The following is a 22221-nucleotide window of genomic DNA, read 5'->3' on the forward strand; positions in this document are numbered from 1 at the left end:
TAGCTTTAGTAGAAGAGTTACTGGTTTAGCTTGGATTTACAGAATAAAAAAAAAAAAAAACTAAACCTCATCATAATTTGTATAAAATAAAATCACTAAATGTTCATTTCTGATGTGTGCTGTCAGACACAAACCCAGTGACTCCTGGTAAACAAGGACTCCCCTGCATATAAGCTCTATTTCCCATCACATCATATCAGTGAACTCACAAACTTCCCGTAATGCGCCCCAGATGCAGAAGTCTGTCATAAAAACTGGCGTCATGTCACGGTCCGCATGCAGTCATAGTGACGAAGACTTTGTTTGTGTGACTTGCCCAACTGCCAAAAAGTGGAGGAAAGGCTCAATGAAGAAATGCCTGGGACAGAGATAATATCACTGCGGTTTGAGGAGGCTAACATCAGTTATAGATTATGAAGCAGTTTTTCATAATGCATGTATCAGCACAAACAAATATTAGAATGCAATGTAAATTATAATGTTATGTCTTCAAAGTGATGCAATGACAAGAAACTACTGAGACAATGTGATATGCTGGTCTGATACTGTAACACTGGTTACTAACCAAACTGGTTACACCAGTATTTTCTTCATTTTTTTTCCACAAGCACAGTGGATGTGTAATAATTTTGTTTGACACAAAAACATCCCAATTGTTTGTGTGTTTGTAACTGAAGCACATCATGTTTCTGTAGAACTGTGACTAAGATGAAGATCGATCAGATTGCAAAGCTAAGTAATGCCCAAAGCTATTCACACAATTTTCCATGCCACTTAATGCCATCTTTTGTTGGGCATAACACATTTTTGTGTGTGTTCAAAAGCCCAAAAATTGATGGGGCTTTCATTTAAAAACCATTCTTCACACACACAATAGCACTTACAATGTAAACTGCTCAGCAGTGAAAAAACAGCAGCCCAGGCATCTGTTATTAATTAAAACAAAGAGGCAAGCATTCCAGGGCAGCAGCCCCCCAGACCGCCCACCCGCCCTTATCTCTCTATTTCACTCATCTTCACAAAACTAAATCTGCCTGTTGTTTAGGCCAAGACTAAAGAGGAGTACAGCGAATCAGTCCATAGACTCATATGAAAATAAAAGGAAGGAACATGTCAGGTGTGTGTCTTGTTAATGCTTCTATTACAAGAGGACTCTAACTATTCCAGCTCCGTAACAGTCACTTTGGACCTCCACCTTTCTCTCTCCCACACACACCCTCATCACAGAAACATCGTGCAGAAGGAATGCCTCGAAGAGTCAGAGAATAAATAACAAAGCGAGGTGGGGGTGGGGAGGAGAAATAGGGGTGTGGTGGAGGGGTTTAGGGTAAAGAGTGGGAAAAAGAGCCCAAAAAACGAAGTCAGAGGAACATGGAAAATCCCTGGTTCCCATGCCAAGAATCCGGCAGAGCAAAAACATACACAGACATTCACACACACACACAGACACACACGCACACACAGACACACACACAGACACACACACCCACAGACACACACACACACACACACACACACACACTGTATCAAAAACCCTGCTGGGAGCACAGAGCAAAGGAGAAGGTAGTGATAAAAATAATCAGGGCGGCTCAGCTTTAGAAATCCACATTCGAGAGAAATATCTGGGTCTTTAACTCTCACTCCTCTGCTTGTGACATTTTACAGCTAAAATTAGCATGAAAAAAGGTGAGAAATCAACATTGTGGTGGGCGCAGGAATAGACTAAAAACAAAACAAAAAAAAAACTTTGCTCCTCTGAATTTTTGTAAAATGTTTATGTTTTTATGTTTACTTTTGGTCCATGTTTAGTTTTCTCACACTTGTATGCATAAATATTTATGTGCCATCTTCAAACTAAACTGAATTTCAAGGAGTAATTCTGTCAGATAATGTAATAGCCGGTCATATTGTACTAATGATAATCACCAGTTGCCAACAGCCACATTACCACTCACTCTACATGTCCACAGTTTCCTTTCCCTCATGACACTTGCGCATGGCACAGCTGCTATCTATAGTACAAGTCTATTTTCAGACCGTGCAGACGCAATGGAACTTTCACAAATCTTTATTTACCCTCCATTTGCGGGGAAAAATGGCTAATCTACATTTGACTCACATGCTATAGTGTCACTTGAGAGCCTGTTTTGAAAAGAAAAAAAAAAGACCCCGGTTTAAGAGATCATGGAAGTGCCTCAAGGCCTGGGAGTCAACCAGGATATTCATGCTGGGAATGCAACCCTTGATCTAGAGGACCGAGAGCACCAGGCGGGCTGGGTGAGAGTGAGGGTGGAGGAGAGCTGGTTCACTGTCGAGCGGGCCTTGCTGGCAAGGTACAGCGACTACTTTGCTGCACTCTTTCAGTCTGGGATGACAGAAAGTGAACAGGATGAGCTCTGTCTGAAGGGAGGAGTGCATGCAAGGGGTTTTCTCATAGCCCTCACTGTCTGCAGGGGAGAGATTCCTACCATCAGTGATGCAGATGAGCTTGTGGACGCTGTTGAGTGCGCCGCTTTTCTGCAGGTCCCGCGCTTGGTGCGGCATCTTTGTGACATTATCGATTCAGACAATTGCCTCCTGCTTTACCAGGCTGCCTCCATCTTTGGGGTACATGCACTCTTTCACAGTGCTGCTCTTTTCCTATGTGATGCTTTCGATGAGCTGAAGGAAGCAGCAGAGGATACAATCTCTGCCGACTTGCTACAATATTCTCAGTCATTGTCCCCTTCTGCTTACATTGCAATAGGTACCCATTCTCCTTCTATGGACATGCTGCATGACTGCTTTAGGACTGTTTGCTATCTTGATGAAAAAGAGGGAGAATGGAAGCATCTGACAAACCTGCCAACTCTCTGTAGCACCTCCATGGCTGGCGTGGCCGTGCTTGACAATCGCCTGTACATTGTAGGGGGAGTTTACGGTTATGGTAAAGAGACAGTGGACGCCAGCTTTTGCTACAACCCTGCTACAGGGGCCTGGATTGTTCTTCCTGGTCCCCAACAACAAAGATATGACTTCACTCTCTTGGGGCATGAAGGCAGACTGTATGCCATCGGTGGGGAGTTTCAAAAACGAATTATTTCCACAGCAGAGAGTTATGACGCTAAGAAAGGAGAGTGGACATTTATACAACAGGCCCCAAGACCTATAGCTTCGGCAGCTTGTGCTGTTGCAAGACAGAGGATGTTTGTTTGCTTCTGGAAGCCACCAGACACCACGGATATTTTCGAATACACGCCAGCAATAGATGAATGGAAACTTGTCACCACAATGATCAGAAATCAAAGCTATGGCCACTGTATGGTAGCCCACAGGGACAATTTATATGTAATGCGTAACGGGCCTTGTGACGACTTCCTGCGCTGTCTAATAGACTGCTACAACATCACGACAGGCCAGTGGACAGCCCTGCCCGGACACTACATAAACAGCAAGGGGGCGCTGTTCACTGCAATGATAAGAGGGGACTCAGTATTTACAGTCAAACACATGTTAACTCTTCAATATACCATCACTGACAATGGATGGAAGCCCTGCAGGCAGATGAAAGGATTTCCAAAGAGTGGTTCGCTGTGGACATGTTTACTTAGGCTTCCCAAGATGGGACCGGTTATACCACAGCTGGATGCACAAGGGAAGGAAGAAGAAACAACTGAGGGATTTGGGGAAGCTATACCACAACTGTGAAATTATAGCACAGGGAAAAAAACAATGTGATGCTTTTTAAGGGTTTCTGAACTACAATGTAAGTGAAGGAGTAAAAAACAAAACATAAAAACAATGTGGACATTTTACAGTGACACCAGAGTCTGTCTTGGTGCATTCACTTTTGCATGCACTCACACTTGTACACACATGCACACATGCTGACACCAAATATTTGTTCTGATTAGCAACAGCTGCTACTGTAGTTTATGTGTGTGTGTGTGTCTGAGTCTGAGTGTGTGTTTAGTTCAAAGGTAATAAGGGGATGTTCTAAACCTCTTATTCGCTCTGTTTTTCCTGAAGTCACACTGGGCCAACTCAGGAGCCACTGGCCTCCCGTCAACATAAAACACAGCACAGCTCTCTCTCATACTTACCTCCCCTGGTTTGTTGCCCCATGAGTGTTTAATACCTGTTTCTGCGGGAGAATACATTTCACATAACCTCGGGGTTGTGACTCTAAGAGTTGTGAGAGTTGTTTTTGGCTTATATTGTGGAAAACTGCATTTGATTTGATATTTTAAAAACCAATGGCTATCCTGCAATCAGATCATATATAGTACTTTGTTTTCAAAATCAAAGGTGCTTATGGATGGGAATGTTGTCATGTTAACAAAAGACCAAAACACTGTTAATGTACTTTGGGCTGCTTTCGTATACAGTTCAATAAAATGACTTTGGCTAAACTTTTCTCTGTACTCTGTTGAGGTCAGCAGGGCTATTAGGGTAAATTTTGGTATTATCATTCCCACCACCGTGGCAAAGACCACCAAAACCAATGTATTACAACATTTCACCAATAATCCAATCTGATGCATCAAGCTGGCAATAACTTACTGCTCTTGGGGGTGGCAGGTCAGGAAGGCTCTTCTGTGGGACAGGTACATGTCTTGCTGCTTTTCCATTCACCAAGGGATCTGATTTGGCATCTAGGTAATAAATTTGAGAGTGGAACGTCAGTGTAATATGTTCTTGCATTTACAGTGTGTTGACTACTGAGAAACTTGCACATAGGTATTGAACACAAGTCTCAATTCAGTCATCCAATGCTATTATTGTGTGCTACTTTTAGTTGCCTCCTACACATGTAAATGCTTCCTGATATTCTTAATCCTCATTTGAGCATAAACGCTTCAACTGGGAGAATTTGTAAAAGCATTGAGACAATACGACATTGGACAAATAATTTAAGAAATGGTTGGTTTTGTTTGACCATTGAGCAGCAGTGTTTCTCAGCCCTTCTGGCTTGTGACCTATCAGTTTAGGAGACTATTATTAAAAATAAGTATTTAGACAGTAGGGAAACACTCCAGTACCCTTGCAAACCCTAAACTTATAAGCAGTTTGGATAATGGGTGGATGGGGGGAGTATTGAGCAATCAGATTTTATTTTGCTATGCTATCCCATGCTAATGGTCTGCTAGTTAGGTACATTTGGTACCTAGGGTGCTTTTGGTCCAATCTTGTCACCTTACAACCACAAATTTAAATGTATTTTATTGGGATTTTATGTGATAGACCAACACGAAGTGGTGCATAATTGTGAAGTGGAAGGAAAATGATAAATGGTTTTCAAACTTTTTTACAAATAAAGTGTGACATGCATTTGTATTCAGCCTCCCTGAGTCAATAGTAAAACCACCTTTTGCTGCAATTACAGTTGCAAGTCTTTTGGGGTGTGTTTCTACCCCCTTTGCACATCTAGAGAATGAAACTTTTGCCCATTGTTCTTTGCAAAATAGCTCAAACTCAGTGAGATTGGATGGAGAGCATCTTTGCACAGCAGTTTTCAAATCTTGCCAAAGATCCGTAGTTGGATTTAGGTCTGGACTTTGACTGGGCCATTCTAACATGAATATGCTTTGATGTAAACCATTCCATTGTTACTCTGGCTGTAAGTTTATGGTTGTTGTCCTGCTGGAAGGTGAATCTCCTCCCTAGTCTCAAGTCTTATGCAGACTCACAGGTTTTCTTCTAAGATTGGCCTGTATTTGGCTCCATCCCTCTGCCCGTCAACTCTGACCAGCTTCACTGTCCCTGCTGAAGAAAAGCATCCCCACAACATGATGCTGCCACCACCAGTTTCATTGTGGGGATGGTGTGTTCAGGGTGATGTGAAGTGTTAGATTATTTAACATTTTCCATTTAGGCCCAAAAGTTCAATTTTGCTCTCATCTAACCAGAGCACCTCATTCCACGTTTGCTGGAGTCCCTCATATGGGTTGTCACAAACGACTTCTTATTGCTTTCAACAACAACTTTCTTCTTGCCACTATTCCATAAATGCCAGATTTATGGAGAGCACGACTAACAGCTATACTGCGGACAGATTCTCACAACTGAGCTGTGCATCTCTGCAGCTCCTCCAGAGTTACCATGGGCTTCTTAGCTGCTTCTCTGATTAATGCTCTCCTTGCCTGGCCTGTGAGTTTAGGTGGACGGCCATGTCTTGGTAGGTTTGCAGTTGTGCCACACTTACTCAAGACTTCTGAAGGCACTTGGTTCACTAGATTTTAGTTAGTGGTATCCGAGTAAAGGGGGCTGAATACAAATGCACGCCTCACTTTTCAGATATCTATTTTTAAGAAATTTAGATTTTTGATCATTGGAAATTCCCTTCCTTTTCCTTTTGCCACTTTGTGTTGGTCTATTACATAAAATACATTTAAATTTTTGGTTGTTAGGTTCTTCTGGTGAAATGAATAAGGGTAGAAAAGAGGTGATGCTACTCAATACAAAGTAAAAATATTTCTTTTCTTCTTTATCTTGTTCTGTTTTATACACCTTTTGGTTGAGCTTTGTACCTTGTTGGAATGATGAGTATCTCATAGTATACTTCCTCTACTTTCAGACCTTTCACACATTTCTGTGTGGGCAAAGGTTTCACCCCCTAAAAAAAAAAAAAAAAACGCCCACCACAATGTCTGTCTCGACATTAATGCAAAAACACACCCAGGCATTAGGTTGCAAATCCTTTTCCTATCACCATCATTGCAACAAACAGTACTATTGTTATGCTGTAACAATAAAACCTAAAATGTCCTTCTTTTGTATATTTAGAACAAGTTTAGATTTTTCAAAGACCATTGACTGAGATGCCTTAGTTATCACACTTTAGCCTCCACTTTCCATCAGTATCTTTGAAAAGAAGTCTTGCGGTTTTTCAGACGTTGCTGCAGAAAATATGTGTTAGGTCTACCACTCGCTCAAACCACATTCTTCTTCGCTGTCCAAATAAAACAGGTCAAACTCAGATGGTGCAGCACTACAAAAAAAACAGACAGGAAATGGTGGTGGGAGTAGCGGGGGCTGAGGGGGTCACTTTTTGTTGCAGCTTACTCTCATGAATGCTATTCATTTGTATTATCTGAAATCGAGCATGAAGTTTAAAAACATAACAAGTATGCAACAGTTTGACCGACTTGGAAAACCTCAGAGAAACACTTAAGGCCTTTTTTTCTATGTGGCATATTATTTCACAACGGCTTTTAAAGAGATAATGCATTCTAAATAATTAAGTTAAGTGTTCCTGAAATGGTGAAATTATCAAAGTAGGATTATTGCATTATTCCTGACAGTTAAATAAAAAACATTAGAAACACATGAGGTGGTTTAGTTTGGTGTTTTGGCACTTATGCTTCCTTTCTCCTGTGTCTGTCCATCACTGATCTGCTATTTGTTACCTCGGGTTTGTTATTAACCTGAACATTGACCTACCTGTGACCAGTGTCCCGGGTTGTTGCTTTTGGATCCTTAGTACCAAATATTACACATATATTATTTCAGCCAGGTTTCAGGAAAAACAAAACCAACCCACATTATCAGAATCTCACTTCAGATTCGCACCTTTTTCATCTTTGTCCTTTCCAGTAACGATGACTTTGTTCATATAGATATACTCCTCGTCAGCACCTGCATAGAGGCAGTAAAAGGGAGTTAGGATCAGCAAACCTGAGCACAGATACTTCGTGGGTTTTTAATGCCCACAAGCAGTTGTGAAACTAGAACTAGTCTCTTTAATGCCATTACATGATACATTACATAAACATTTACCATACATTCACTATTTTTCTCTGATATATAATTGAATATAGAGTATAATATAAAATTAACAGTATGTATGGATACAGTATGGATACATCTACATTTTTCTTATAACAAAATGTAAAACACAATCAGTCTGCAGTCTCAATAAAACACACCCAGCTATTGAGATGTTAAAAGCTTCTCTGACTCTTGTTTGAGTTTGTGCTCTTTCAATCCTCTGGACTTTATTGTGAAAGGTCGCCCACCTTGGCTATATTGTGCATTCAGGCTAGAGCACTATTTTCTTCATGCATTTTCAGCCAGTACTGCTGCCTTAGAAAGATTAATCACCAAAACTAACATTCTTCAAGATCGCAGACAAAGTTTATCTCCAATCAAATAGACATGGTAGCTGGAGCAGCTAAAAATATTGAATTTCCTCCTGTCGTGTACAGCTGGTGTTGTACTGTATACTGACAATATAACTGAAAACGATCGCAAGAGAAGTACAAAAATATGTTGTTTTGGGATGAATTGTAATTTTGTGCCGATAAGGAAAATCTGACTCAGCTAAGTGCCAAATAAACTTTCATCTTGATGATCAAATATCTAAAGTGTTAAAGGGGAATTTCGCTTAAACAAGTGCCCCATTGTGCAGACAGATGGGCCTATTATTGACACCCACCCCTACCACTAAAGTCCTTCACTGGACAGAAAACAGAAAGACAGACAACCCTTTGCCTGCACAGATAGAGCACTGTATGACGTCTATCTTTGAAGTTCTTGAAAATCCTAAACACAATACAGTTTCTGAACCTGGCCCATATGCTAGGAGCATAGACTTCTACAGAGCTCACGTTAAAACAAATATGCCAAAAATGCCAAAAAGCACTTTTTATCTAACCAGGCATAACAGGTCAGAGAGATTTGTATAATTAAAGTGAAAATGATATTGAAATTATAGTCAAAGTTGTGGTTTTCTGTGGCATCAATAAAACCACATGGACGAGGAATTTAAGTGTTGGACATGGTGAGACGAGTTGAACATAACAGGACAAATTATCAGTGCTGCCATTAGAAACTGAATTTGACTTCTCTTAGAACTCAGTGTGAACATTTGCATAATTTAAGGCAAAAAAGTGGAGATGATGAAACCTCGTGTCATACACCAGTGCTGAAGTCAGCGTGGTGAGAAAAAGACTTTGTTTGGTTTCTCGTCTGCCTTAACATGGTGGAGTAATTACAAGCTGGCAAAGACATCAGCATAACATTGCCACACAAACAGTTTGAATGAATGTCTTTCTTAAACAATAAACCCTGTGGTTTTGGTACAGCGCGCTCCAGCTGGTTACTGTAACCTGTTATGGGAATTTGTTCCGGAGCTGCACCACAGTTTTGAGGTATTTTGTTTAATTGAATTAAATATTTTAGCTGACTAAGATTATGACCAGAAAGGAAATCAAACAAAACTCAAAACCTGGGGCGATATTCTGGAGAAGGTTTTTCCTTTGAAATAGATATTGTGAGGTAAAACCAAACAGCAGTAGAATGAAATTATGCTTTGCCTGTACAGTGAAAACAGATTTTAGGGGAACAGAGTTGAAATGCTATTTATAAACGGTTGCTGAAAGGAAGTGAGCATCCCCAGAGGATAAATGTAGCTTCGGAAAAATGATACAGCTTGGAGCCAGGAGAGGAAGTAGCGAGAGACGAGTCAAGGAACTGAACATGGAAAAGAAGGACTGCTAGTGTGCGATGGTTAGCGTTTGTGGGTATGTATGCGTGTGACAGACAGAGATGGATAAAGGAAGTGGCTTAACCGATACTGGCTTTAATCACTCTAAGAACTGGGCTGCTACAACAAATAAGCCTAATTTTGTGGCTAGAATTAGCATTAAAGCATATATCTTGGGTCAGGGTTGATTGCACACCACTTTTCTCTACCACAGCATTAAGCTGGGGTTTCTGAAGGATCAGCAGTGATATTCATGATTCCCAAGTAATCACACACCTTGGCTGGAACGAGGCTCAATGTCGCACTTTTTCACATTGTAACTAACTGACTTCCAGGCACCGTAAATCATATCAGCCCACCAGCAGTTGCAGCATTTTCATGTTGACTGTCAGCTCCAGTAATTAAAAGAAATAAACTTGTCTTTAGTTGTTTGAAAGAATACTTGAAGCAAGAGACATTTTTATTAATTTAATTTGCCTGTGAGTCTAGATCTAATACAGACAGAAATCATTTATTTGAATTTAAAAAAAAGTCAATCTAATAATGTTGCTGGGAAGGTAGAAACAAAGGTCCAACATTTATTTTGCTCACCGCAACAAGATATTAAGCAACCAAAATGGGATAAAAGATCCCAGATGTATTTGTTAATAGAAACCTGCAGGAGTATAATCGTTATGTGGTGGTTACAGAGAATTTAAAATACTAAAGATATACCAGAATGGGTTGCTTGATAGCTTCTCATAGGTCATGTTGCCAGCATTGTAAGCTCATTGAACTGTGGGAAACACAGTGAATGACCACATGTTACATAAGGTGCTTAGCATAAAGACAGTCAGACTGCGAGTTGGTCTGAAAAACCCTTAAATGAGGCATATTCAAACATTTGTGGTTAAACCTCAACCGTTGTTCCTCATGTAATCACCAATACCAAATTAGGAAATGCAAGAAAGGAAGAATAATTGTTTTTTAAAGGAAAGTTTTTGACCACTTTTTTTTTTTTTTAAGAAACAGCCTTAAATTCTTCATTTATCTGTTTTTGTCTAACATGGCCAATGTTAACCAATTGGCCAACAGACCAATTGGCAAACTGGCTGAAATTTCCAAAGTCCCTGCTATAAGTGACTAAACATACCATTAGGATCTGAGCAGTAGTCAATAATAAATAAAGGTTTTCACAGATTTACATACGTAATAGTTATTTTACAGTAACACTAAGATTTCCTGCAGCCTCCAGAGGTGGTTAATGTCAACTCTTCCAACAGAGCAGGCCAGATTTTATCTAGCTAAGAAATGAAAGACTGTCTTTCAATGAAGCAAGCAAAGAAGCCTCAACAACATCAAGCAGCAAGTTCTGTGATCAATATTTGGACTATTTAAAACTAAATACAATCACACTGTTCGCATAGTTACATTGCTACAAAGCAAGACGCCTACCTTCAAACCAGGCAGAACAACTTTAAGTAAATTTCCAATCACAGCTATTATTTCATGAGGTACTGTTTTAGAGAATGTAAGATTTGTTTTCAACATTTCACTCCTACGCTGGTTTTGTTTTTGGTCACAGAAGTTATAGGTTTCCAAAAAAAGTTGCATTAAATATCCACAATCAAATTTGAGGTTAAAAAAATGGTCATACAGTTTCAAAGTGGCCTTTCTTTTCTTGCCTCTATTAATTTGCCAAGTGTTAATTGTAATTGTTGTATTGTAAGCTCAAACTTATTATGGGTGGTGAGTCAAGTTAAGCACTCCTCAGTGACCGGTTTGGCACTAAATCTTTAAAATAATGAGCTGGTGAGTCAAGTATAATGCATGTTTTTTAATTTTAAAAAAATCTATCTGTATTCTGGCACGCGCATACCACCTTACACTCTTCTGTGAATTCCACATACCACTGTTAGTACTGTAGCTCTGGAGGAGGTCTGCGAGCAGGCCCTTCTGGATAGTTGCATTCCCACTCAGGGTCTCTTTGTCCAGGATGAGCAGGAAGCGGTGGAGCTCCATCAGGAGCTGGTCCAGCACTGGAAACACAGACAGACATGTAGGTCTCAAAGGTGCACCAGATTAAAAATTCCTTCACTCTGGATGTTATTACACATTTATTGCTGTAAAAAAAAAATGTACAAGCATAAAAACGGTGGCTTTAGACCAGAACTGTCAGAGATATTCAGCATCCTTTATATTATTTTTTTATGACTGAGAAGAAGAAGCTCAGCTCAAGATCTGGTCTTTTATCACTACGTTCAGCTGCTAGTTTGTTAGCTATTTCATTCTCACAGTTTGGCCTTTGTGTTTTGAGCTCTGTGTTGTTTGCCAACATTTTACATGGGAGAGATTCATTGGAGGTTTTTAGCCAGCAACATTCGGTATCCATTCAAACTTCATGTCATTCACTGGGTACTATTGCCAGTTGCATGTCGTTTGGGGAGTCACATGAGTTTATTAAAAGGTCAAGTCCAGAGGAGGGAGGAGCCTGGGTCGGAGTCGGCGTCTGGGTGCAGCCCACACACATCCTTCAGGGGTCAGCTCTGAGCTCACAGCTTTCTCCACTGTGTGGGGAGCTCTTTGTGTTTCCCTCCACTGTCTCTTGGCCTCATGAATAGGCCCCTTGCTACAGTTGGCCTCAGTGTGTGAGCACTTCACCAGAAGCTGAGACCACAACTTCAGGAAAAGGTGGGGAAACATGGGAGCATCTTAACATCTTAGTCTTTTTAGAAAGTGCAATCCAAAAACAATCTCTCCCCCCCCCCCCCCCCCCCCCACACACACACACACACACACAACATGTGTGCCATCACCTTTTTCGTCACATCTATTTGGCTCACGTTATAAACAGATGCAAAGTTTTTCACAATTTAGATTTGTGATTTACATGTCTACTTTCCTTTATAAAACTTACTATAGTAATCCTAATATTAAGCAGAAGTGCTGGCAGTGTTACAGTAGGTGTATTTTGTTTTAGTTTCACAGAGAGTTGGACAAGCTGTCCCCTCTCGTTTCCAGTGTTTATGCTATATTCAGCTAATCGCCTCATGAACTTGACACAAATGGCTCCTTTAAAATTAAAACTTGGAACCTTAACTACATTAAATCCAAACCACAAATATTTATAATTGCTCAATTGCTTTCAGCTGATTAATTGGATGCTACAAGTGTTAGATATATAAATAAAATTTAGTTTTGACTTTTAAAGACTCTTCCATGTTGTGTTACAAATCCTTACTAAAAAATACCAGTTATACATGAAAATTATCTGACCCCATTTTAGACTTGAACTCCTCTGCTCCTCACATAACTACGAGGACAGTAAACTGCTCCTCTCTCTTTGAACTCCTTTAAAACTGTCAGCTAATCTGTTTTAGTGGCTCCTTCCGCCTCAAACTGATCACTAGCCGAGTCCTGCAGGGGAAATGTTCGCGCCCTCCCTTTTTCTTCCTACACCAATACACATTACACACCCTGAGTGAAGGAGGAAATTTCTTCAACATAAGGTGTCACACCACGATAGGCCTTCAAAGAGACTTTCCCAAAGTTGCAGGAACGTTAACTTGGTTTTGAACAACTCCTACTGAAGCCGAGTTAACGTCCGCTGAGGGGCCCCATGTAAGGACCTTCATCCTTGAAAACATGCAGAAGCATGCACCAACTGAGGAAGTGAAGTAATTAAACTCAGTTTAAAAAAGAACTTCTGTTTTCAAACGTTTCAGTAATTATTAAAACAACACACTTACTTTCATTACATTTCTGATAGTTGTTTAGCTGCTCGTGTTTTGCTGCTCAGCATGAATCTAAACATTTTTCCAGCTTCTCCTCCGTGTGTGTTTGCAGAGGTTGACTCAGATGGCCTTTTGGATTGGGAGACCCTGGGAAACAGAGTCAGCTGACAGGACAGGGTCTGTAGCAGGCTGTCTCTGTGGGCTACAGGTTGGCCAGACGCCCACTGCACATTCAGCGAGTGACCGCAGCCTTAGCAGCATAAACAAATCGCTTCTGTAGAATGGCCAAAAGTCAACTATCAGTCAGCCAGAGTACTACAGTGTTTTCAAAGGAAACGTGTTTGTCTGTTGCCATTAAAACACCTCAAACAGGACATGTAAGAAAAGCATCAAGAGCACAGTGGACATCCTTAAGTTTGTTTGAATAAGTTTAATTTGAGGTTACCAAATATCTGAATCATGTGCAAGGGAAATTTCTCTTCCTTGCGCCTGAGGCAGTACTTCCTCTTTTGTTTTTGTTTGACTTCTCCCACATATGTCCACTCATATTGAGTTTGAAATAGTGCTCTGCTAAGTTGACAGATAAGTGACATGTGCTGTTGATATAAACTGGTGATTACAGTGGAATCTGCCGCGGTATTCTTTCAGATATAAGCACAAAGACTCGGTTCGAGATTACAGATGACAAATGCTTTGTGAAATATTAGTTGTAACCCACAGAGGTTTTTTCTTTTTATCAGCGATGCTCTCATCTTGTGTCCTTGTCTGACGCTGGCTGTGATCGATAAAAGCAAGCTCTTTCTTTCTGTTTGTCTAAAATATTTTTATCAGCCTTCCAACAGTAATCAGCAGAATCTATGCATGTCTTGCATGCATCTCTATCTGCAAGTCTGTCTGTTCAGCTGGACCACAAATGTTAGGTTATATTTAATCTTTAACAGTCATCTCTAGCACAGCTGCTAACCTCCTGTCTGCCCTGTGAGTAGGAAGCTGATAACCTTGACTTACTAAAAACGTTTTGATGTTGACGGTGCATGAAAATGAATGTGTTCGTGCATCTTATAACAGTACAACATGCAGTTGAAACCACATATTTAGATACACGGTTTAAAAAGACAACCTTTTTTCCCCTCACCGTCTGACATTAAATCAGACATATCTTTTTCTGTATTTTTTAAATTATTTCTATTTGCTAAATGCCATAATAATGAGAGAGAGAGACTTTTTTATTACTTACTTCAAAGTCAGAAGTTTACATACACTTCCTTAGTATTTGGTAGCATTGCTTTTGAACCAGATGACTTGGTTCAAACATTTTGCATATCCTTCCACAAGCTTCTTACAATAGTTTGCTGAAATTTTTGCTTATTCCTTTTGACAGAATTGGTGTATCTGGGTCAGGTTTGTAGGCCGTCTTGCTCGCACACGCCTTTTCAGCTCTGCCGACAGATTTTCTATAGGATTAAGATCAGGGCTTTGTGATAGCTACTCCAAAACATTGACTTTGTTGTCCTTAAGCCACTTTGTAACTTATTTGGCAGAATGCTTAGGGTCATTGTCATTTGGAGGAACCAATTGCACCCAAACCTTTTTATCTTGATTTTTGAGTAATGGGCCTTTCAGGCCTGTGACTCGTTTCAATGACCTTCTTGGCAGCTTCACCCAGCATCTACACAACTTTTTGCTTTTGTTCTGGGGTTGATACACACATTTCAGAACACAGCACGTTCATCTTTGAACAGATGAATGTGGCATCTTCAGGCATCTAGAAATTGTACCCAAGGTTGAACCAGACTTGTGGAGGTCCACAATTCACTTCCTGATATCTTGGCTGATTACTTTTGATTTTCCCATGATGCCAGAAAAGGAAGCAGTATGTTTGAGGTGTGTCCTAAAAATAGATCCACATGTGTGTCTCCAATTAACTCAAATGTTGTCAATTAAACTATCAGAAGCATCCAAAGCCCTGACACCATCTGGGCTTTTCCAAATTGTTGATGAGTGATCATAGTGTATGTAAACTTCTGACTTTGAATAAAGTAATAAAAAATTCTCTCTCTCATCATTCTAGCACTTAGCAAATAGAACCAAAATTCTAATTAACTCAAAACAGGAAATGTTTAGTCTGGTTGAATGTCAGAAATGAGGGAAAAAAAGGTTATATGTCTTTTTAAACAGTGTATGTAAACATCTGGTTTCAACTTTATATGTGATTTCGAAACTTCACTGAGTCACATAGGATGCAAAAGTATTTGTGACTGGATCGATGTTAATGTTCTGTAAAAGGTCAGCTGAGGAATGAAGAAGACAAAAATAGGATTACAGTCAACAAGACAAAAACATGTCTGAATAAGGGTTTTTCATTCAAGTCTTCCTCCTCGTTCATCTGGTTAAATTTGAACAACTCTCCTGCTGAACAAGAGGGTCTTGTCAGGATCCTGGCAACGTTTCCTGTTCCGAGAAGCTTGAGGCCCTGAATCAACACTGATGGGCAACATCTTAGCAGAGACGAGCACATTTTGTTTTATTAAGTCAATGAGGCAGGCATGACCTCTTATATCAACTACACTGCTTCCAGGTTAAACTGATGCTGCTTGGGACTTTTTCCCTGAGTCCTTTAAATAGCCGAAACAACCCCAGGCCAGTATTATTTTACAAATCAAACTAGCCCTGTTTTCTTGCTTCCTGTCATGCATTCACCATCTCCTTCCATCTGTCCCACTTTCAAAGCAGCTCCTCAAATCTCTGCATATCAATCCATGCTCGAGGAAATATCCTGTTTTTTACTGATGCAATATTTGTGCATTAGTGAAGTTTATAACTTTGATCATTGGTGAAAAAAATAAAAAGTAAAATCAGCGGACAGTAAAAAAACAAAAAATCTAAACCAAAACCAAAACTGTAACATTGCTTCAATCTGATGATGCAATAAATGCTGCTGAAATGTAAGATGGTCTTGCTTGTTCAGCTTGGAGCTGCTGGTTGAGGTCTGTTTGGGACACATCCTTTCCTCTCTGAATCACAGTCATATTTCGGGATGTGGTGCAGATGTTGAAAATAGTCACAGATGTGCTCTCATTGCCTTGTAAAAAAGTAACTGCTACACATACTGAGCCTTTATACAACAGGTCTGTCTGTGTCTTTTGATATTCGCCCATGTTTCTTTTTATCCATACACCTGAGCCCCCACCTACATCTATCTATTCACTCCACAATTAACTCTTTGAGTGTCTTCATGAGGTCTTTCTGCCGTAATGCGTGTCTCCAAATACTAATCACAGTGGCAGAATGAAAGAGCATCAACATTATGTATCTCTTGTACCTTGAGGCCAAAAAGTTCCTCTTTATTAATTTCATGACTCAGGCTGATTCCACGCACTTTACTGCTGCCAGTGAGATGCCCAACAGCACTCCACACTGTGATTTAATAATCAGCAATAATCAGATAAAATGCATTTTAAATCAGTTCAGCTAAAAAAACTCAAGACTAAATAGCTTCAAGCTTTTTGTGAATTCCCAAAACTTTTCTTCTTACACACAACTATTATTACTCAAGATGGTGATTAATTGGCACCTAATTGGAAAGTTCTCTTTGCTGACCCAGCTGAACATCTGTCCAGGGGCAGAGCCAGAGGGGTGTCCTGGCGTGGCACTGTCCAACCCCAAAATCTGGTTGGCCACAGTGACAAAGTGGTAGGTACCTACTGTTTCACTTTCAACACAAGAAAAACTGAGCAAATCTAAAGCTGATAGATACATTTATCACAGAAAGATAAAATTGTGTTATTCTGTACATTTAAGATGGTTTCATATATTTTGTCACAATAACATTTTTTCTAGCAGATGCAACTAGGTGGAGATTTCATGCAAAGAAGGGATTTTTACCTCTGCCCAACTTTTTTTATTTGTATTTGTTTATGACTATTTCCAGAACAAAATGGTGAATTAGCTATGTATTTTAAAAGGTTTTTAAGTTTAAACCCCTTTAAATAATGTGCCACCCAATTTTAAGCTGTTGTGAGTGTTATTTAGGTTTGAAAATATACTTGAAATCTAATTACATGTTTAAAAGAACAAAGGTGAGATGGTAAAACTCTTCACTGTGTTATATCCTTATTACAATATAATTGCATGAAAATAATAATTAGCACTGCTTTTATATAGCAACATCTCCACCTAAAAGAGAAGTGGTGAAAAGGAGGAGAAAAGGTACTAAACACAATAGTAAGAAACAGATCTGATTTTTTCCCTCATCATTTGTCTCTTACACAACAATTCTTCCAGGGGGGAATCACATAAATGATATGGACCTTGGGTCAGTTTCAACATGAACAACTGCAAGAAGGAACCACGTATGGTTGGTTTGTTCCAGACTGAGCCTCCTCTAGTGAGAGTGGCAGATACCTGGCAAAGATTGAACAAAGGATCAAACAGCAGTTTGATTGGTGTCTGATGGCTATTGGCAAGCACCGTGCTCTCTCTCTGTCTCTGCAGCATGCTGGGATCAGCTGTGAGACTGTGATTGTGTGGACATGGCAGATTTTGGTGTTTTTCCATAGAAACCACAGGGAAAAAAAAAAAAAGGTCCGCCTGTGTCTGATAGCAACACTGAAGGAACTTTGGAAAGAAGTGGACAAAGTGACACAAGTGATAAGGGAAAAGTGAAGCCAGATAAGATATAATTCTCCTTCTAACATTGTGTCAACATTCCACTGACTTTGAAATTATGTTTTTCAGTGAGAGCAAATACAAACCCTTGCCTATAATGAGCGTTAGCAAATATTGTTATCGCAGGTTTATCTGGAACAAACCGTAAAACAAAAGACTTTGCCCCTGTAAAAGCAAGAACATGCCGAGAATCTTAAAACAGCAGTAAAATAAGGACCCCGACAGATTTTATTTTTAACAGCTCAAGACAGAGAGCATCTTAAATGTGTGAGTCAGACAAAAACCAAATAAAAAGAGATTATTAATCTAATTATAACTACAGTGCTAGTTATCGTTCGTTTCCTTTAACAGTTCAACTTCCTTATGAATTACTTATTTGACACCATAACTCCTAAATACAAATATGCAAATATATAAAATAGAAAGATCAAAAGAGGAAGAATACGTTTAAACCTGCAATTAATAGTGAGAATTTTGAGTACTTAGAGTTGGAAATAATTTTTTTTGATTTATCTTAGGATAAATATTAGATATTACCATACAACTTTGTTGCTTTAAAATGTCTCAATACGAGACACAGGGTCAAAACTGCTCATTATGTCATTATGAACTGTCATTGCAGATTCACTGTCAAGTAAAACTGCAAAATTGAACGTATCAGTCACTTGACGCTGCAGCCCTCATCTGATCACAGACCAGTGATTGAAAGCAAATTAGATTTGATACGACACTGTTGAGGGCATCATCACTTGATCACATCATCACTGTTTATCTTGGCCGACTTGGTTTTTGATAGACCTCTGAGGCATAATCCCTGGAGCAGGCCGTCCTGTCTGCATAGCAAATTGCCTTTCAAATATATTTAAGGCTTCATGCTGAGCACAATTAAAATGCAGATCATTGCGATTAGAAGGAAGACAATGTAAAAAGGAAACAGGGGTTTCAATGTCGAATGACAGAAAAAAAGTGGGATTGGTGAAAGACACTGCAAGTAACACAGCAGTGATTCCCCAGCTCTCGAGCTACAGATTAAGGTGTTAACCTTTCACAAAAGGTACAAATACTGAAGACAGAAGCTACTTTACTTTTCAAGAGTCTCCCCTTTCATCTTCCCTCTGCCACAACAATTAAAGCTCGCCTTTGCTCATCTCATGCATTATCTATCCCAACATTCTTTTGTGGTTCCTAGTCTTTTCTTTAGATCTTTGCTGTCTAAGTTATGCTGAGGCTTTTTGCTAGGTCCTTAGAGAAATCAGGCAGTTTGTAGTTGGAACATGCTAATGAGCTTCAAAATCCAAATAAATCTTTATAGGAAGGGGCCCTGGTCTACTTGAGCAACTTTGTCTTGATTAGGATGCAATGCATGTTACTATAGTCCCTGCAGATGAAGGCTTGAACTGCCTGTTCAACACTCTGGCTTAGAGGCAAGATGACATGATGTTTGCATGTGTATGTGAGACAGAGGAAAGTCGGAAATGAATCAAAGTGAAGTTTGGAGAGTAATGAAAAACAGTTTGTCCACAGAAAACAATCTACGGACTATACTGTATAGAGATACAAGTACTTCACCAAAGCCTAAATTTTGATATTAAAGTTACACACTAATGGTACTGAACCCCTCCCCGTCACTTCCCTCCACTGCATGTACAAATAGTGTTTTATAGTTAGCAATTGCTTTGGTGTTTTGAGCTCAACATAAACCAAAACAGAGCTAAACTGCTAAAGATATGGCAGCACATTCATTAGGGGCATGATATTTTAGTTTTGTGTGTAAAGCTTTTTGTGCTGCCTGCATATGACTGAGAAATGTACACTGTTGCCCAAAAAGTTGGAATAATTTTGTTTTCAGACGCATCCCTCTTTTTTGCAAATGTTAATTGTGTTTTAATTTTCACTGTGATATGTTTGGAAGAGACTAATCAATAAAGTTTCAAGAAGATATACCCTATCAAGAATAAATCACATTGTCACAATAATGTCATGAGAAGGGGTACAAGTTATTTTATTCCAACTTTACGGGCAACAGTGTATTTTCTTTTCATAAACAACACAAGTTTATATCCAAACAGCATTTTCTGACCTGTGCAGATGAGGGAAACCTACAGAAAACTTATGTTACGTATCTTAACTACTAGTTACGCTGGCTGTCTCTGCCTGGAAATGGCAGCAGTGTGATGTTCATGTAATAACACACAACTCTGTAACCGTCTCCCTCAACAACTCAGACAGAGATTAAAACTCTGCCAGCCAAGCAGAAGACGCTCAGTATGGTTCCGCCTCCACCTCTTAACGCAGCACCTTGCCTTCATCCGTCCTACAATCTCCATCTCTTCCCAAAAAACAATTCCTCCTATAACAGGACCCCACACACAGTCAAAGGCATTGCTCTCTACATATTGTCAAACCTGGGATGTGCATATATACTGTATATCACTCTGCCAAGGCAAATTTTGCCAGGGTCATTTTTCAATTAAGACATACGGATATTCAGCTGCATATGTATGTAAAAGTGACACTTTATAAGACTCTGCAGCTTTGGCTTGATGAGAAAGTGACAGACTAGAAGCAGCTGCTGACAAATAAAAACTAACTAGCGATGCCGCCTCAGTCTCCCACCTGAGGCTTCCCTGCTCAGTTATTATCCCATACAGAAGGAGCTGCAGGGAGAGTAACAACTAAATGTGCATGTTTGTATAATTACAAAGAAACGCCTGATCTCTTGTTCTAAGTACCTGTTGCTTCATAAGAGTACCTAGTGAGATGAAAGAAAAAAAAACATAGTACAGATCTGTTGCAGAGCTTCTCTATCCAATGAAAGAGCTTTGTTTGATGTGTTGAAAATGTACAAGAACAAGACCCAGAGGGTGAAAAGGGCCAAACTCACACAGAGCCCCCCTACTTCCACTGAGCAGGAAGACCGTCTTCCTTTTCATCATTTTTATAGCCCAGTCCTGCTTCCTGAATTACCCATGCTCCACTCGTTCCCTGTCGGCAAGCACAGCCCGTGACACACATCCAAGTAAACCAGCAGACCCCATGCCAGTCCTGATGGCCTACATGTAAGTAGCCTGCCCCGGCTGAGCTTCCAGTAAGTCAAACCTACTAGTCCAGTTTTTCCCCTTGTTATCAGCATCCTTGGATGTTGCCCAAGGCAATCCATCATAATCATTGTCCCCAGAGGATCAATAATAATGACTAGTGTGAACCCCTGACTTCCTCTCTGGTGCTAACATGCATATGAAATTGGTGACTTTTAGTAAAATGTCTTGAATACTGGATGGATTATCTTGCTGTTAACATTTATTTAAATGGCATCATCATTCAACCTTCTTTAAATCCAGACAAAGTCAATCTGATTTAAAACTGCATAGAAGTTCATTGGGTCTCAGCTTCTTCAAATGTCCATCAATGCGCCTGTCAGTCTGCCTCCAGTTTTCTTACATTTTATTCTGGCACTGATCTCATAATCAGATCATTGTTGGAGAAAACGTCTGATGATGGAGGCAAGAAAAAGAGATATAGTCATAGATCCCTTCGCTTCTGCGGTTGAAACCCAGCTGCAAAGAACAAGAAACCAGCATATTGAGTTCAGCAGAGGAATGTTGCACCCAGAAACAGGTGAGATACTTCATAATATGAAAAGCAAAACTGGAAGGCTTTCAAGGGAGATAAACACATCCATCCATCCATTATGTAAACTTGTTATAGGAAAACCGTGTAAGAAAACTTTATATTTTTCATCATATGATTGAAGTAGCCTAGTTTAGTGAGATGAATCATTCGCCTGCTGAGCAAAGTGACCAATGAGCCAATAATTTCATCAAAAGTGCTCCAGTCATCTCTGGCTCCACTGTAACAGCGTTTCTCAAATATGTCAAATCATGGCCCCCGAAGGTCATTCAAACCAAACCCAGCTCCAGGTGGTTTGACTAATTTGATCCCGTCTTTGGCAGAAGGTGTGAGAAGTTGAAGCTTTTCTCTGGAACACAACGAGCATGAGTCAGGTTTGAGAAACACGGAGCATATCCAGAATCCTAAACAATGCCTCGCTTTGTTGTTGGCTTCCACAGATTTTCCCAGGTTTCCCTTGACTGTACCCCCTCGACTCTCTGCCTGTGGCTGTTCGTATCTAATTTGGTGTCCTGGTGCTGCTGCATACAGCTGCCAAAAGAGTACACTCCTGTCCCCATTTCAGCAATACACACCAGCGTGCACTCTGTAACTATCAGGTACCTCACTCTACCTGCCTTCAGCTCGCTCTTTGTGGGATTAATTATACGCTGACTGCTCATGTCTCCCTTCTACCATCCCCAAAAGCATCTTAGACATAAAATTGAGGCTCCCCTCTGAAACCAAATTAGAAAACAAATGAAT

General features: G+C 40.0%; 2 protein-coding genes across 5 annotated transcripts in view; one reads left to right on the forward strand and one right to left on the reverse strand.

Moving 5' to 3' along the window:
- Nucleotides 1-22221, reverse strand: part of afap1l2 (actin filament associated protein 1-like 2) — a 33774-nt gene that overhangs the window by 9566 nt on the left and 1987 nt on the right. For 3 of the 4 annotated variants that reach the window (XM_067488240.1, XM_067488243.1, XM_067488244.1), the window contains exons 2-4: nucleotides 11356-11484; nucleotides 7552-7617; nucleotides 4543-4634 (exon numbers count right to left, since the gene is read on the reverse strand). In XM_067488240.1, the coding sequence (XP_067344341.1) occupies nucleotides 4543-4634; nucleotides 7552-7617; nucleotides 11356-11484 (287 nt within the window). Of the gene's footprint in view, nucleotides 1-4542; nucleotides 4635-7551; nucleotides 7618-11355; nucleotides 11485-13194; nucleotides 13215-22221 lie in introns of those variants that run through there. The other variant, XM_067488241.1, reaches the window with a different exon arrangement.
- Nucleotides 1480-4534, forward strand: LOC137105715 (kelch repeat and BTB domain-containing protein 13). The gene has a single exon (XM_067488246.1). It carries the CDS (start codon nucleotides 2185-2187, stop codon nucleotides 3685-3687), a length of 1503 nt encoding a protein of 500 aa, XP_067344347.1. The 5' UTR covers nucleotides 1480-2184; the 3' UTR covers nucleotides 3688-4534.

This window comes from Channa argus, chromosome 20, assembly GCF_033026475.1.
Source record: "Channa argus isolate prfri chromosome 20, Channa argus male v1.0, whole genome shotgun sequence".
NCBI classification, from domain to species: domain Eukaryota; kingdom Metazoa; phylum Chordata; class Actinopteri; order Anabantiformes; family Channidae; genus Channa; species Channa argus.